This window comes from Canis aureus, chromosome 18 (assembly GCF_053574225.1).
Source record: "Canis aureus isolate CA01 chromosome 18, VMU_Caureus_v.1.0, whole genome shotgun sequence".
In the NCBI taxonomy this organism is placed as follows: Eukaryota; Metazoa; Chordata; class Mammalia; order Carnivora; family Canidae; genus Canis; species Canis aureus.
This window is the reverse complement of record NC_135628.1, coordinates 7,766,499-7,782,665: the sequence shown is the minus strand read 5'-3', so window position 1 is coordinate 7,782,665 and position 16,167 is coordinate 7,766,499. Positions and strand designations below refer to the sequence as shown.

Here is a 16,167-nt window from a genome sequence, read left to right as displayed (position 1 = left end):
ATTCATCGTCTGTAATGCCGTGGCAACCAGAACACTTACCATCAACTCTAATTCTTTTTCATTATGTTCATCATGTTCCCTGTTTACATCTTTTACATTTTGATTACTGGTTTCCAAGTCCTCCTTGTCTTCATGAGAACAAACAATTGTTGGGATATAGGTGTCTGCAAAGTTAATACAATTGTATCTTTGTAAGATTGTTATCATTGTGGGCTTTAACAAAAGACACAGATTTTGATAAAAATTAAATTGAAAAAAATGAAAAAAATATTACCTGTAATCCTTGAATTCTCAAATTTATTCTCCTCTGATGCTGCTAATGATTCTTCCTTACTGTGAAATTTAAAACAAAATGTTGTAAATGTGTTCTGAGACTACCTCATCGAAATATTTTTGTACAGAGGAAAATTCAAATGAATAACAAGCCAAATAAATACTATTTAACCTTTAGTATTTTCTTGTATTACTTTGTATGGTTTTTAAATAAAATTTTATCTCTTAGAATAATTCAATGGTAAATATTAGTAGCAGAAAAATTTAAAAATACTTTCCACAATGCCACATTTCTAAATAAGATTATGTTGCCTATATTTAAAACTTACACAACCAAAGTAAAAATATATGTAAATGCCTATTATTCCATCATTCATGAATTTAATCTTTGCAAGTGAGAATATTTTTCTCTTGGTTTAAATGATAAAGTTTTATGAACTGACAGTCCATTTGTGGTCATAGAAATTGCTTTTTAACGTTCCAATTATTAATTTTTTTGTGTTCCATTTTACTCAGAATTCTTTCAGTTGGATGAATATAACATTAACTCTCTCTCTTCAGGAAAGGAGAAAAAAACAAACTTACTAAAAACTGAAAGGCAGCTAAATTTATACTCAGTTCAAAGACTTTATGTGTGTATTGCCACAGGCTAATTTTACAACCAAGACTTCAGATTGCTCATATGAAAGCATATATTTTCTTTCTTTAGAATGATTTGGGTTATAATTCCTTTATGATAATTTTCTGCATAGTGATTAAGAAAGTTAAGCATATTTTTCTTTCAAATGTACTATTTGTAGGTTTATTTGTGGAATCATTAGACTAAATTTGTCCATGACACTCAGCAAGAAAAATGTTAGTGAAAAAGTTCACTTTGTGTATAGTTATGTCATAAATCAATCTATCAGAAATGATTGGCCCAGTGTCCACATTTTCTTGTATTGTCTCAGCTGAATTTTCTTATAGTGACTTTTCTCAATGACTACTTTTCCTCATTAAAATGCATCTAGAGAGTTGGCGATAGCTGATACAGTTGTGTAATAGAGTCTACTCTTTGTTGCATGGATAATGTTGATCCGAATCCCAGGAGAGCCAATCTTTTTCAACAAGTCATGAGAAAACTGCAAATTCTTTCCTCTGGATTATAAAAGAAGGTAATTCAGTTTTGTATATATTTATATGCTTAATTTTAATTTTACCATAAATATTTGGTATTAATCAGTGGGTTCATGAAAGAAAATAATGTTTCTACCTAAACATAATATCATTGGGGAAATATAGTATTTACATAATTGATACTGACTTAATCTATAAATCTGTATTGTTTAATGCCAATAACTATGCAAAGATTTATTTTTGAGGAATCCAACTGCAAGTTGATGTTTCTTTTTTCTTTTCCACATACATGATATAAAGGAGTTTAAACAGATATAAACCATTAAATATCATTTAGCTGTTCCTGCTTCCTCTTTATCCCCATAACAGTGTTAAAAATCTCATTTATAGAGGGAAAATCATAGCCATTTAAAGCCTTCTGTTTTTGACTAGCCAAAATACTATCAATCATTTTTCTATTCTATCTAATTCTCTAAGGTACTTCAATTTTTTTAAAAAAAATATTGCACCAAAAGGAAATAAACTTGCTTTTAACTAATTTGAGGGACAAATAATTAGGTACTAAACTGTGTATTATTATGTTGGTGTCTTATAAAACATGTAAATACAGAAATATAGGAGGAAAATCTTAGATTCAGGGATAAATACCAGAAGGAGAAGCTGAAATACTTGAAATTTAAATATTATACTAAGTATCTATGAAGAAAACTAACAGAAGATGTGTAAGGCTCCTATAAGAACAGAATAAAATTGTATCATGAAATACTAAAAATGTAGAAAAATTGAGATACATACCATGTTCATAGACAGGAAGAAGATATATGAAAGCATTCTCTCCCAAATTGATCTACAGATTCATCCCAATTCTAATCAAAATTCCACAAGTTTTTTTTTTTTTACAAAATTTGAAAATATGATCTTAAAGGGAAGACTAAAGGACTAAAGATAGATGAAATATTTCTGAGAAGTAGCTGTGAGGAGAAATCTGATGTGCCTGATATCAAGATACCTTATGAAGTTTTAGTTATGAAAGATAGTTATATTGGTACAGAGACAGAGCTGAGTAATAGATTTGTACATATCTAGAACTTGGGTATATGGCAAATGTAGTATGTCACATAGCAAATAATAAGGGATTGTTCAATAAATGGAGATAGAGAAAACAGTTGATTCAATGAGAAAAGATGAAATTAGCACAACATATATTCAGAAATCAACTCCAGATGGATTAAGATCTGAAATATCAAAAACCATGAAATTATTTTTTTTTAAGATTTATTTATTTATTTATTTTAGAGAGAGAGAGAGAGAGTGCACAAGTGGAAGGAGGGGCAGTGGGTAAGGGAAAGATATCCTCAAACAGACTCTAGGCTAAGCAAGGAGCCCAGTGGGCTGTGTCTCACAACCCTGAGATCATGATCTGAGCCAAAACCAAGAGTCATATACTCAACCAACTGTGACACCCAGGCACCCCAAAACCTTGAATGGAAAATGTGTATAAATATCTTACAGACTTCAAAGTAGGAAATTTTTTCTTAAATAATAAGAAAAAAATTGTCCGTTTAACTATATTGAAATTTAAAATTTGTTCATTTAAAGACAGATTTATAAGAGAAAAATATAAATTACGAACTAGGAGAAAATGCATGTGTTACACAAAATCAACACAAAAAAATAAAGAATATATAAAGAACTCCTAGAAATCAATAAAAAAGCACAAACATTTTTGTAGAACCAGAGGGGCAGACATTTCATAGAAGAGAAGTTTCATCTAGCCTACCAGTAAGCACATAAAGGGACAGACAGTATTGTTAGAGGACAGAAAAATGTGAATTGAGATTACAAGATGATATTATTTTAATATCTATTTAATTGATAAAAATTACTATCAAGTATAGAAAGTTGAAACAACTCAAGTGCCCATCAACAGAAGAGTAGACACAAAACCATGGCATATCACAAAAAGGAATATTACATAGCACTCAAAATTAATACACCACAGAGACATACATACATATGGATATCACAATATGGATAAATCTTAGTAACATAATATTAAATGAATACTCCCAAAACATTATATCAGAGGATGTTCTTTTTATTATAAGTTAAAACTACTAAAATGATTTGTATTTATATACATATATGTATATATTTTATATATACAATATACTGCATGTGTATACATACACACACATATACACAAGGAAAAGAGAATATACTGAAAAGCTATATAAACAAGAAAGTTTGATTTTCAAGATATGGTTACATCAGGTGGGGCAAGTTGGGGTAAGGGATGAGGAAAGGAAGTGGTTAGAAGTTGGCTGTTGTTTTCAATGGTAGTTTTGCAGATGCATATTACATTATTTAAAATATCTAGTTAAATCCGTAAGATAATTTATTAAGACAAATGAGTTGTTCTCTGGCTCAGAATAGAGGATGTCTTTAGATAAAATCTCACTCTGAAATTCAAAATGCCAGTCATATATGACCAATTACATCTAAAGAGTATAGTTGAAACAACTTTAGAAGGATTGAGGAAAAAGACAAAGCACTTGATGGTTGATGATGATAGGCCAAGAACTATACACAATTATCATAGAAATAAAAAGCATTATTGAATGTTTCCCCTCTCCCTTCTCCCTTTTATGTTACTTGATCCCTTTTTAAGCAAGGAAGTTTCTTATTTATTGTATTCCCAGTGGCTAACACAGTGCCTGACCCATACTAGTGGTCTAAAAAATGCTGTTGAATAAATGCACAGCATCCTTTCTACTTTTCCCTTCTCTTTGTCTCATAATGCTTAAAATTTCACCCCTTCCAAAGCTCAGGGCCGTGTTTTCAATTATGACTTCAAATAATTAAGCATTTTAAAATCTTATAAACTTAGAAATTAAAAAATAAAAAAGATATGTATTTTGTGGAGAAAGTTTATTTACAGTGCATTTTAAATCACATAATAATGCCTTTCTTTTAGGAAGCTAAAATATAATGATGGAAATAGACATGTCAATAGGCAATTATTATCATTATAAGTGATAAGTATTATAATAAATTATGGAATATGATACATATTCTTTAAGAAAAAAGAAAGGAGAACAGAAACAAGGAGGTTACTCTGTAGGAGAATCAGGGTATTTTTTACAGAGGAAGTAACATTTTGAGCTACTGAGTTATTGAGGAAAGTAGGAGTTTGGCAATTAGAGAAGAATGCCAAGGTCATTCCAGATAGAGGCAATAACGGTTGGTAAAAGATTTGAGGGTAAGAAAGCACAAAAGAAAGAGCCATTCAGAAATGAGATGTTCAGATGGTTTGGATTGTATTGGGGGGAAAGAATGCCAAGGAACAGAACTGGAGTTTGAGTAGTTTTTTTAAAATAAGTTTTTATTTAAATTCCAGTTAATTAACATACAGTGTAATACTAATTTAAGGTATACAATTTTGGTGATTGAACATTTACATACAATACCCAGTGCTCATCACAAGAGGTGCCCTCCTTAATCCCCATCACCTATTTAACCCATTTGCCAGCCAACCTCCCTGTTAGAAACCATCGGTTTGGTTTTGAGTAGGTTTTAAAGGGCTTAGCATGCCAGGGAAAATGGGGCTGAATTCTTGATGCACTTTTTGACCACTGTGGAGGGTGGTAAAGAAAGGGAGTTCAATAGAAGAGAGATATGGTCAGATAGCTACTTCAGAACCAGTCTCTGGAGGTACATTTAGGGACTTCTCTAAGGAGAACCTGGGTAGGATGAGCCAGGTAGGGCCGGCACACTAGCCATGAGATGACTGCAGTATTTCAGGCACTAAATAATGAAGCAATGAAGACAGAAGAGATCAAATCAAATGTGAGTTACAACTTTTAATGCAGCAACAATATAATTTATTCACCAATTCCCTGTAGATAAATTTTACAAATGACTTTCTCTGCCTGACCTTGATTGCATTCATGAGATTTAGAAATCTACTATTTTCCTTCTGAAGACCTAAGAAAGAAAGAGCTAAATCTGACAGTTAACTGGGGCCCCTGCACTACAAGTCAGTAAGGTGTTGAATTAGTCTGCCGCATGGTTTCTGATCTTTTATGGGCTGGATGATCTGCTTCTGAGGTACTCACGAGAAGCACCTTCCTCCCTGATCTCACATGCTTGGACAGGGGATCGATCCACAAGTTATGCTTAGATTCCTGGGTTTCCTTCTAATCTTCACTGGAGAAAAATAAAATGCCTTCCCATCCACACTGTTCATGTCATAACATTCTAAGTAGTTATTAGCCAGTCTGAAGGTAGTAGCCTACTGGTTTTGCTAGATTTGGAAATTTTATCTAGATGATTTTCTAAGGAACTAGAGATCAAGCTCATAAAGGAACTTCAAGCATCTCAGTTGTTCAGGTGCCCTGCTACTTTGTTCCTCCCTTATCACATGAATTCTATGTTCTCGATATAACAACAGTTCCCCAAATCACCTTTCATACCAGAAGCACCAGGTCCTATCTCTGCGCGTTTAAAATTAATAGATCTGCACATGGGAGTGGGAAGGGAATGGAGAATAGTAGATCTGGGAATTTCCAAAGATGATTTTGTTGTGAGGCCAGATTTGCAAATCCCGATGTAGACGTGATGCATCTCAGTGCAGAGTCCATTGGGTCTAGGTATGCAGATTGCCCCTTCCCTCAATGATAGACAGTGGGAGGAGAGTTATTCTTCTGCTTTAGTTGGCCCTTCTGGCCCCAAACTCAGGCCCCCTACTCCTTGTTAGTTTGCTGTAACTTCATAACATGCTTTCCTACTACATAGTAGGAAATGTTAGAAAACATTTTTGAGTGGAGAGAAATAAGAGCTAATGCAGAAGGTTCTAGTTTGAGAATTTAAAAAGATGGAAGTAGCATCACCTGAAATAGAGAATTCAGGAGGAGAAGCAAGGGTGAAGTCGAGCAATGAGTTTCCCTGAAGGAACTGTGTTAGGCTTAGAAGGCCTTTGGACTTTCGATCAAATGGGAAGTGAAAATTAGTGCTTATTGAATGAAAAATGCCCGGGTTTTATTGTTTTCTTTTCTCTCATAATATTATTGCACAAAAGCTTGCATCATCTTTACAATTTAAATATTCCCCCTCTTCAAAGAAATGGGACATAACATTGAAATTTTATGTGGTGGCCTCAAGTAGATCATAATGTGTTTTTGAATATATGAGGAAATTAATGGTTTCTAATTGATAATGAACCTTATGAAATATAATAGTAACTTAAAATATATAGCAATCCATATTAATTAACTCAATCAATCATCATTTAACAAATATTTGAGCACTTACAAATTTCCAAATATTGTGCTAGATCATCACAACGAATAAGAAAGAGCCCTTGCCCTCAAAGGGCTCACAAACTAGTGGAGAAGGCAGACAACTAAATAAAGCAATAACCCCAAGTGTAGTAAGTGCTCAGTGGGATGTAGGATGGGATAGGGAAAGTTCCCAGGAGGATCTGGCCTCTAACTTGAAACCTCAACAAGAAGCAACACTAGTTAGGGAAGAGAGGAGCAGCAATTCTAAGCTTAAGGCATCATGTACAAATGCCTTATCAGTAAAAAAAGTCATTCTGAATATGTCAAGAAATTTAAGGTACAATTTTTAAAGAATGAAAGATTAAAATTCAAGGTATCGATTGGTGTCAGCCCGCTGAAGAGGCACAAACTTAAATCCTAACTGCTTCTTAAAATGACCTCCTAGAAAAAATGAGTGGGAAATATCAGAAAGGGAGACAGAACATGAGAGACTCCTAACTCTGGGAAACGAACAAGGGGTGGTAGAAAGGGAGGTGGGCAGGGGGTGGGGGTGACTGGGTGATGGGCACTGAGGGGGGCACTTGATGGGATGAGCACTGGGTGTTATGCTATATGTTGGCAAATTGAACTCCAATAAAGAAAAATGACCTCCTAAATGAAAATTACAAATGCTGCTTTGGAGACCCAAAACCAGATCTGAATCAGCATGTCTGCTGGGGAAAGTAGGAATCTGCATTTTTAGTAGAACTTCAGAGATGCTCCAGTGTTTGAAAACATCTGATCTAACTGCTCATATCGGGGCTACAGGAAGACACTCTAAGAATCCAGGAAAGTGAATCCGGAAGTGCCACCTTAATGTCTCTGACTTTTCAGAAACTCACATCCAATTATGTAAGAATGGCTGCAGCTCCATGCACAAAAGAAAATAATTGTCTGTGTATCACATATACTTAAAAAATAAATACATGGAAGAACAGTCCAGTCTACGTGCTTTAGAGAATAAAATGATGAAACCTTGACAAGGTAGGAATTGAAACCTTGACAAGGTAGGAATTGAAATTCAATTCAATTGAATTGAATTTATCTATCTAATAAATTAACAGGAAAGCCATGATGTGTGTTTCTGAGTTAGCAGTTTATCACTCAAGACTTGAGTCAGTTCTATAGACTCTAGCTCTGAGCCTCACGTAACTTTAGAGAGTTTCTCTCACTTTGTGTGCCACATTCCTCCAGTTCATAGGATCTCGGATCCATAAGAGGCCTCATACTTGGGTAGTCCTGTGCCATTTTTTTACAGAGAGAGAAACCAAAGCCCAGTTAAACTATGGGGCAGAAGTCACACACACTACCTAGTAGCTAAACTGGAACTATATTCAAGTTTTTGGTCACCAGGTCAATGTCCTCTCAGAGGGTCAATCCAGAATGAAAAAGAGTAGAAAGACCTGGATGCAAATCTCATTCTTTCTGTTATTTACCTCTTACTAAGGCACTTACTAGCCATGTAACCTCAGATGATACTCAACCTTTCTATGCCTCAATTTTCTCTAAAATATTGCCTCCTTCCAATATAAGGCAATTATTTAGCGTAGTTCTCAATATGTGGAAGTGTTTAATAAGTTTATTATTATCACAACTGTTATTATCATTCTTACTAGTGACATGTGGTAAACACATTCTATACTACCATGATACCCAAGTCCCATGTAGTTTTTAATGTTTACGTTATATTCTCTCATATATTTAATTCACGAGCTAATTTCAAGAGTCAGGTTTGTAGCCCATGATAGCATACTTGCTTGGTTGTTTTTCTGATGCCCTTTTCAGAGGACCATCCTCCAAAGAAAAGTCACTAGATCTCTAGTGAATATAACATTTTATTTAAAAGTGTCTTCTCCAAAAAAATAAAAATAAAAATAAAAAAATAAAAGTGTCTTCTCCAAATACAGTGTGTATGGGAATGTTAATCCATACTTTCTTTTATTTATTCAGTGTCAGGATTTAGGCGCCGTGTTAATACTACTGTACTACTGCAGTTTCTGGGTACATGGCACTTCTGCTTTTGGAGTTAATTTTAACACCGTCAAAATGTAGTCGTGTTTGTATAAGTAATAATATGGTTTTCCCAAGGTCCTGTAATACCATTGTGCTAAAAGCTGATATGTCTCTTAAAATATGAGTGAAACCTCTCAGAGACCTGTTCCACACAACCTGAGTCTGATGTGATGGCATTACCCAACCGCTCAGGGTAAATGTCAGGATTAGGTTGTCGGCAGCAAAAGTATGACTCTGTTCCAAGAGGAATAAAAAAGTTGGCATACGAAGGGATCATTGCCAAAGTGAGTCATGACTTGTATTTGTGTCTCTTTAACACTGCTTCAAAGTGCTCAGCATTGCTCAAAGAGAACCAAACTTGAAATTCTTGGAGATCACCTTTCACTCTGAGATAAACAGCTAAAAACTAAATAAATGTTGAACTCTTCAAGAAGTTCAGCCTATTCTCTTCGTTCAAAGCTTGTGGTCTCATTTTGTTTCCTCTATCCTCCTGCCTTAAAGAAAGACAGGAAAATAAATGAATGTAGAGCTTTTAAATAAAAAAAAAATCACCTCATTTGAGATTTTTTTAAGACACTTAAAAAGAGTGCTAGCATTGGCATTGGCACTGATAAATGGTTACCTCTAGAAATACTGAAAAGGCTTTCCTCGGATAATAATTGCATATTGTGTACTATTTATTTTCATATTTTCATGGTGATATTTTCCTGAAAATTTACTTTCTAGAACTCTATTTTTTTTTTTTAGCCACTTCTGAATTAGAGGACGAAGGAAAGCAAAAGCTTGTACTTAATGAGAGGTAATGTTCATAATACATTAACTACTAGAGCTTAATATCTATTCCTTTGGTGTTACAATGACAGTAGTCTTCTCTTGATCAGGAGTAAAACCAAAAACGGAAGCAAAATATTTGATCAAAAGAGAACAAATTAAAGAGATAAATTTCTAATTGTGAACAGAAGTATCTAAGGAAAAAAAAACTAAAGGCATGATGCAGAAGGAATTTAGATTGGGACACCTGAGGGGCTCAGCGGTTGGGCATCTGCCTTTGACTCAGGGCGTGATCCCAAAGTCCTGGGATCGAGTCCCACATCGGGCTCCCTGAGTGGAGTCTGCTTCTCCCTCTGCCTGTGTCTCTGCCCTCTCTCTGTGTTTCTCATGAATAAATAAATAAAATATTTTATAAAAAAGAAGGAATTTAGATTGAAGAGACAAATAACATTCAGTTCCTTGATAATAAAGAAAGGACAATAAAATGAAGACAACTCTGCATTATTAACAGGAGTTGAAAGAAACAAGAAGTAATCTCAGAGAAAAAAACCTCAGGGCCGCCTGGGTGGCTCAGTCGTTAAGCTCCCTTTGGCTCAGGTCATGATCCCAGGGTGCTGGGATCAAGCCCACATCAGGCTCCCTGCTCAGTGCGTAGTCTGTGCTCCCTCTACCCTCCCTCTACTCATCCTCTACTCATTCTCTCTCTCTCTCTCTCTCTCTGTCACATCCTCTCTTTCTGAAATAAGTAAAATACTTTTTAAAAAGAAAAAACATCAAAACATTTAAATGGCTTTATATTCCCTTCAATGCTGAATCTGAGACTAATAACTAATATGGTGAGGATCATGGTTTCTATGGGCATCACATTCCTGATCTTTAAAGCAAAAGCTCTGGATTAGATTAGGGATATCAAATATAATACCCTCATGCTGGCCTCTCTCTCTAGCACCCATGGCAAGCACTGATAACAGATCAAGGGATTTGCTTGCTGAGACCAGATTCAACTCTATGAACCTTTTCCACACAGCCTGGAGGCCACCACCCATCAACCTTTCTATTGCTCAAATTGGAATGAACTTGCCCTCCTCAGCTTTGCTATTAAATAATATGCCTTCCAGTTTTGGAGTTATATATTTATATAACTAATAGGAGTATCTATGAATATAATTTTGAAATGTTTAATTTGGAAATTTCTTAAAATATTTTTAAAATAAAAATGCTAATAGAATCCATAGAAATAGCTACTAACTTAAAACTGCAATATAGTAAAAAATAAGCTCTTGGTAAATTCTAATGGTCAGCATTATCGATTCAAATTGATAGAAATCCTATCTGCACAATTTGTAAGCTAATCATATATTATTTGTAATAAAGATTACAGAATCATTCATTTCTACATTATTTTACTTATATCTAAGTAAAACTATTCAAATAATGGAACATTACTTGTATCACAAGTGGTTGGGATAAACAAATATATTGGATAATACCTATCATATAAGCTCATTTATTACTTATAAAATGTAATCAGAAACCATGGCACACCAGAAACCCCTTGAGTAAACACTAGTGAACAGCTCAAGCATTCAAGAAACTAAGCACATGCCATGACATTAGGGGCCAGATGGTTTTATTGAGTCATTTTCCTGTTTTCCATAAAGCCGAATTACTACATTCCTAAAAATTTTTCCTCTTTCTGTTTCTCAATTAGAGCATTGCCCATTGCCTCAGTGCTTGATCTTGAAAACAATGATATTATGCCTCCTTGATACAGAAATTTCAATCACTGGAAAACATACTTTCGTTGAGGAATCCTTTGGTAAGTTTCTTTTCCAAAGTTTCTTCATTTCATAACTTGGTTTTCTACTAAGGATTGCCCGTTCAAATCTGCCTTGCCATGTCAAACTGCTGGGTGCTATTTTTTCTTGCTCACCTCACCTTACAGGTATCAGGACAAAAAAGACAATTTAGATTTAATTCTGTGATTGAATCTGGGCAGCAGGTGCCATTTTGTGGCAATGAGTATTTTCTAAAGAGGTACTACATTGTGAGCTTCTAGTGAAGAATTTAGACTCTTGGAGGTCTAAGTGTGAACCAAAATTTGTAGGTTGCTTTGGGACGAGATATAAGCAGAATCCATGAATTTTAAGTGAAGAGGACTAATAGGTGAACCTGGCTCAAAAGATGACTGCCACAACCTGCCAGTTATATTCTATTGAAAGAGAAATGTGAATGTTTTTAAGCGATGAGTATTATGAAAACTAAAGAATACACATCTGAGAGATATCAGAAAAAGTTCTTAAACTTATTGGCCCAAAGACCTTATTTTACTTGAGTTCTTAAAGGAAGTAATTGTCACCCATGGAGTATGTAGATGACAAGAAACTAGTGATTGTTCAGCTGAGAGTCCTGCTGCTTCAGAAGTCTGGCATCCTTATTCTCCAGAGTTCTCCTGCAAAGTAATTGCTAAGAGTTTTATACCATCTCCATTTTCCAAAAATTATCAAAGTATTGCCATGTGTATTTTTTTCCTAAGGATACTAAGCTGCAGGCATTCTTTTTTTCATAATGATGTTGATTTATCTGTGGGTGTGTAAAAAGTCACTCTCACAGAGTCATGACTAGTGAGCCACATAATTGCAATCACAGAAACTCTGATTTTCTTTGTAGAATCTACATGTAAGTAGATTGCCTAACCTATTTGGTCTGTTAAATACTGAGCTTTGACATCCAAGCTCTAAAGCATTTGTGTTATATATTGTTTTGAAACTGTTTTAAGAAAAAAGTAATTTGAAATGTAAATTGATATATCCAGTGTATGTTTGGAAGGGTTAGGAGATGGGGTCAATACAAAGGACCATGAGACTTCCAGACTTTGAAAACATCATTCAAAAAATAGCACGTCTCAGAAGGAATTATTGCTAAACTGAGGGAGATAAATATGAGGTCAGAGCACCAACCTGAAGCTGCTCACCTGAGCATCTTTACCTTCCGTTGTTTCTCAAGATAGCAATGTTTACAAGTGGTTGTTTGTGTTTTTTGGGGGAACAAAATTCTAAGAAACTTCTGCAACTGTTTCCCTAGCCTCTGCCCATTCCTATCTCCTGATAAAGAATTTCAAGTATGTGTCAATACTCTTTCCTTCATCTGGAGTAAATCAGGAGAGATCGGATTTAATTCAGTAGAAATACTGGAAGAACAATTCTTCAGTGTTGTTTTTTTTGTTTGTTTGTTTGTTTGTTTTTTTTATAGAAGATCGTAGATTTTATGTTCGTAAAAAACCACCAGATATCTTAAATATAATTATTGGGACCAACAAAAGTCAAGTCATTTCAAAGCAAGTTAGAAAAGTTAAAATACTCTGCGCTTCCTGTGACTACCTTGAAGTGTTCAATTTAAAAGTTATAAAGTCATTTTTTAGCTCATTTCTTTATAACTATGAAATTAATATAAGGCTGCTATTTCCTCTATATTTTTAATTTTTTATACTATCAGCTACTGCTTTTTAGATTTAATGAGTGTTTATGATCTGAAATCTGTTATAATTCATTTCCATTTTCAAGCAATTCAGTTTCACAAACATATTTCCAAACTAGCTATTCTACTTATGCTAATCACAGCATAAATTGATATATCAGAGAAGAGAAATATGGTAAATTGGGTTGGATGGTTTATGTTAAAATCCAAATAAGAGCCCTATTATCCAACTGGATTTGTATTTAACTGCATTTGAAAAGTTTTCTAGGCAGAGGAGTAAGACTTAAAGCATTATTTCTAAATTTAATGCTTTTGTGAACTTACGTCACACACTAAAATCATCTTAATGCACCTTTTTGTCAATTCTTCACAATAGTGTTACAAAAGGAAGGGAGGAGAGGATACATTTAAAAAGCAAATGAAAAAGAACTCAATGGGAGCCTATTAGGCTACCTGTTGATGAGCATGTAAGAGAGTCATTAATATGCGGCTCATTGACATGATAGGCCATAATGACTCCTCCAGGGACGGTTCAGTCTATTGTGTCAGAGACTAGTTAGGGATTCATTAACGTGAAGACTCATGACTTCTTAATATGCAAATTATTAATGCAATGCACTGAGGCATCCCTCACAAATGTCCACGTTTTGTGTTACATGTTTTCTTTGCCACCCTTCACCCACACCTTTTGTGAACTGTTTTCTTTCTTGAGTCCTCTGTTGCAGATTTCTTCACAAAAGATTCTGTACTCCTGTGGAATCTACCGTTTCACAAAGACCTCCTTCCCTTCAGCCCACGTTGCTTGGATTTAAAGCAGGTTTACATATACAAACCACTTGAGCATTTTGAATAAATCAGTAAAAACTCAGCATAAAATCTGATTTGATGTATTTCTCCAATGTCAAATTGGTTTTTGGCTAAAGGCAGGACAACGTGAACAAAGTGGTTGTTTTTAAGAAATGAGACTCTGAAACATGAATAGTATCATTTATACTGAAGGTGGGAGGGGACAGAGAAAAAGAGAGCCAAGAAAAGCCCACGAGAGAAGACACCAGGAAAAAAAAAAAAAAAAAAAAGCTTAATTAAACCAAGTAAGAAGAGTGAGTATTCATACCAATTTAATACATTAAATGAATAAATGAATTTAAACCACTCAATGTCTGGCATACAGCAAGCAATCCATAAGTATTAGCTGTTATTATTATGTTGGCATTTTGCACTCTGCAAAAAGATGAAGTTTACATCCATATTTCCTATTGAAACAATAAGAAAAATGTAATTGAGTGAAAGTTGTTCCGTCTTTAAATTAACATACCATAAAGAGGGGATCAAACTTTCTTTATTCCTACAGCAGAATTACCTAAGGCATTCAAGTATCCTTTGAACCTAATCCACATTTTATGTATAAAAACTATGCTATAATATACCCTTTCATGTAGAACTTTATATACTACCTATATTCATTTTCTTGCCACTCTATTGTTCTAACCTTGTGTAAAACACAACATCTTCTCTACTAAATTTCAGGAGAATTTCTATTTCTATTTCTAAATTCCATATACCCTAATTCTGCAATAGGCCTACAGATTTATTTATCATTAAATCATTTCTCCATACAAAATCGGTAATGTTTTTTTGAAGCTAACAACTTTTTATCCACGTACATATACCATAAAATTCACCCGCTTTAAGTGTTCAACTCAATAATTTTTAGTATATTTAGTATATTTTCAGAATTGTGCAGCCATCACCAAAATCTAATCTTAAACATTTCCAGTACCTGGAAAAGAAACCTCATGTCCCTTAGGATCACTCTTCATTTCTCACCCCCAGCCCTAGTGACACTAATCTGTCTCCATATATTTGCCTAATCTGGGCATTTCATACAAATGGAATTATGTAATATGTGTTCTTTCATGTCTGGCTTCTTTCACAGAGCATAATGTTTTGAGGTTCATCAATGTTGTAGCATGTATTTGTATTTTCTTTATATCTTTCAGTAGTATTCCATTACATAGATATACCACACTTTGTCCATTCACCAGTTGTTGGGCATTTGGATTGTTCCACCTTTTGGTTCTTACATGTAGTACTTCTATAAACACTTACATTTGTGTGGACATATGTTTTCATTTCCCTTGGGTAGAAACCTAGGTGTGAAATTGCTGGGGTATGGTGATTCCATATTTCACATATTGAGAAACTGTCATACTATTTTCCTAAAAAGTAGCTGTACCGTTTTATAATCCCACCATTAGTACATGAGGTTTTTAATTTCTTCATTTCCTTGCCAACAAGAAGGGAAATTACCTCTTATTGATCATAATCATTCTAGTGGGTGTGAAGTGATACCTCACTGTGGTTTTGATTTGCATGTTCCTAATGACTGATGATGTTGAGCCCTGTTTTATGTGCTTATAGGTCATTAAAATAGCTTCTTTAGAGAAACATCTATTCAGATCTTTAGCTTATTTTAAAATTGAGTTGTCTTTTTATTATTCATTTGTAAGAATTCTTCTGTATATAAATCACTTACTAGATAGACAATTTGTAAATATTTTCTCCTGTTACGTGAGTTGTCTTTTTTGAAAAAAAAGATTCTATTTATTTATTTGAGAAGGGGGGGGACATGAATGACTGGGGGCCAGAGGGGCATAGGGAGAGGGAGAAGCAGGGAGAGGGTGAGCAGGAAGCCCACCACAGGGCTTGATCCCAGGACCTGAGATCATGAGCTGAGCCGAAGTCAGACTAAGCCACCAGGGTGGGTTGTATTTTCATTTTCTTAACTGTGTCATTTGAAGTGCAAAAGTTTTTAATTTGGATGATGTCCTAGAAATGTAATTCTTTTACTAGCTTTAAGGTCTTGGAGAGATCCTACATGGACTTTTTTTTTTTTTTTTGAGAGAGAGAGAGAGACAGAGACACAGAGAGATAGAACATGAGAAAGGGGAGGGGCAGAGGGAGAGGGACAAGTAGACTTCCTGCTGATCCCAGGACCCTGAGATCATGACCTGAGCCAAAGTCAGATGCTTAACCAACTAAGCCACCTAGGTACTTCCTACATAGACTTTATTTGATTAAATCTCTTTAAATAGGAGACAATATCATTTTTAACATAAATAATCCTTATTAATGTAATTACCACAAGCAGCTAATTATACTTCATATTCTTGCTAACGTTAATTTCAGTACTAAA

At 34.5% G+C, this 16,167-nt stretch overlaps 1 protein-coding gene and 1 long non-coding RNA gene across 6 annotated transcripts in view; one reads left to right on the top strand and one right to left on the bottom strand.

Annotated features, from left to right (window-relative positions):
- The window catches only part of LOC144288543 (uncharacterized), a 44,203-nt gene extending 30,156 nt beyond the window's left edge, over positions 1–14,047 (top strand). Inside the window, exons 3-5 of the long non-coding RNA XR_013356431.1 lie at positions 1,284–1,427; positions 11,206–11,313; positions 13,697–14,047. This is a non-coding gene — a long non-coding RNA (uncharacterized LOC144288543). The remainder of the gene's footprint in view (positions 1–1,283; positions 1,428–11,205; positions 11,314–13,696) is intronic.
- PPP1R3A (protein phosphatase 1 regulatory subunit 3A) overlaps positions 1–16,167 on the bottom strand; it is a 47,164-nt gene that overhangs the window by 14,549 nt on the left and 16,448 nt on the right. For all 5 annotated transcript variants that reach the window (XR_013356430.1, XM_077856108.1, XM_077856110.1 and 2 more), the window contains exons 2-3: positions 275–333; positions 40–164 (exon numbers count right to left, since the gene is read on the bottom strand). Coding sequence is in view for 4 of the 5 variants with exons in the window: in XM_077856108.1 (XP_077712234.1) it covers positions 40–164; positions 275–333 (184 nt within the window). In the remaining variant the exon portion in view is untranslated. The remainder of the gene's footprint in view (positions 1–39; positions 165–274; positions 334–16,167) is intronic.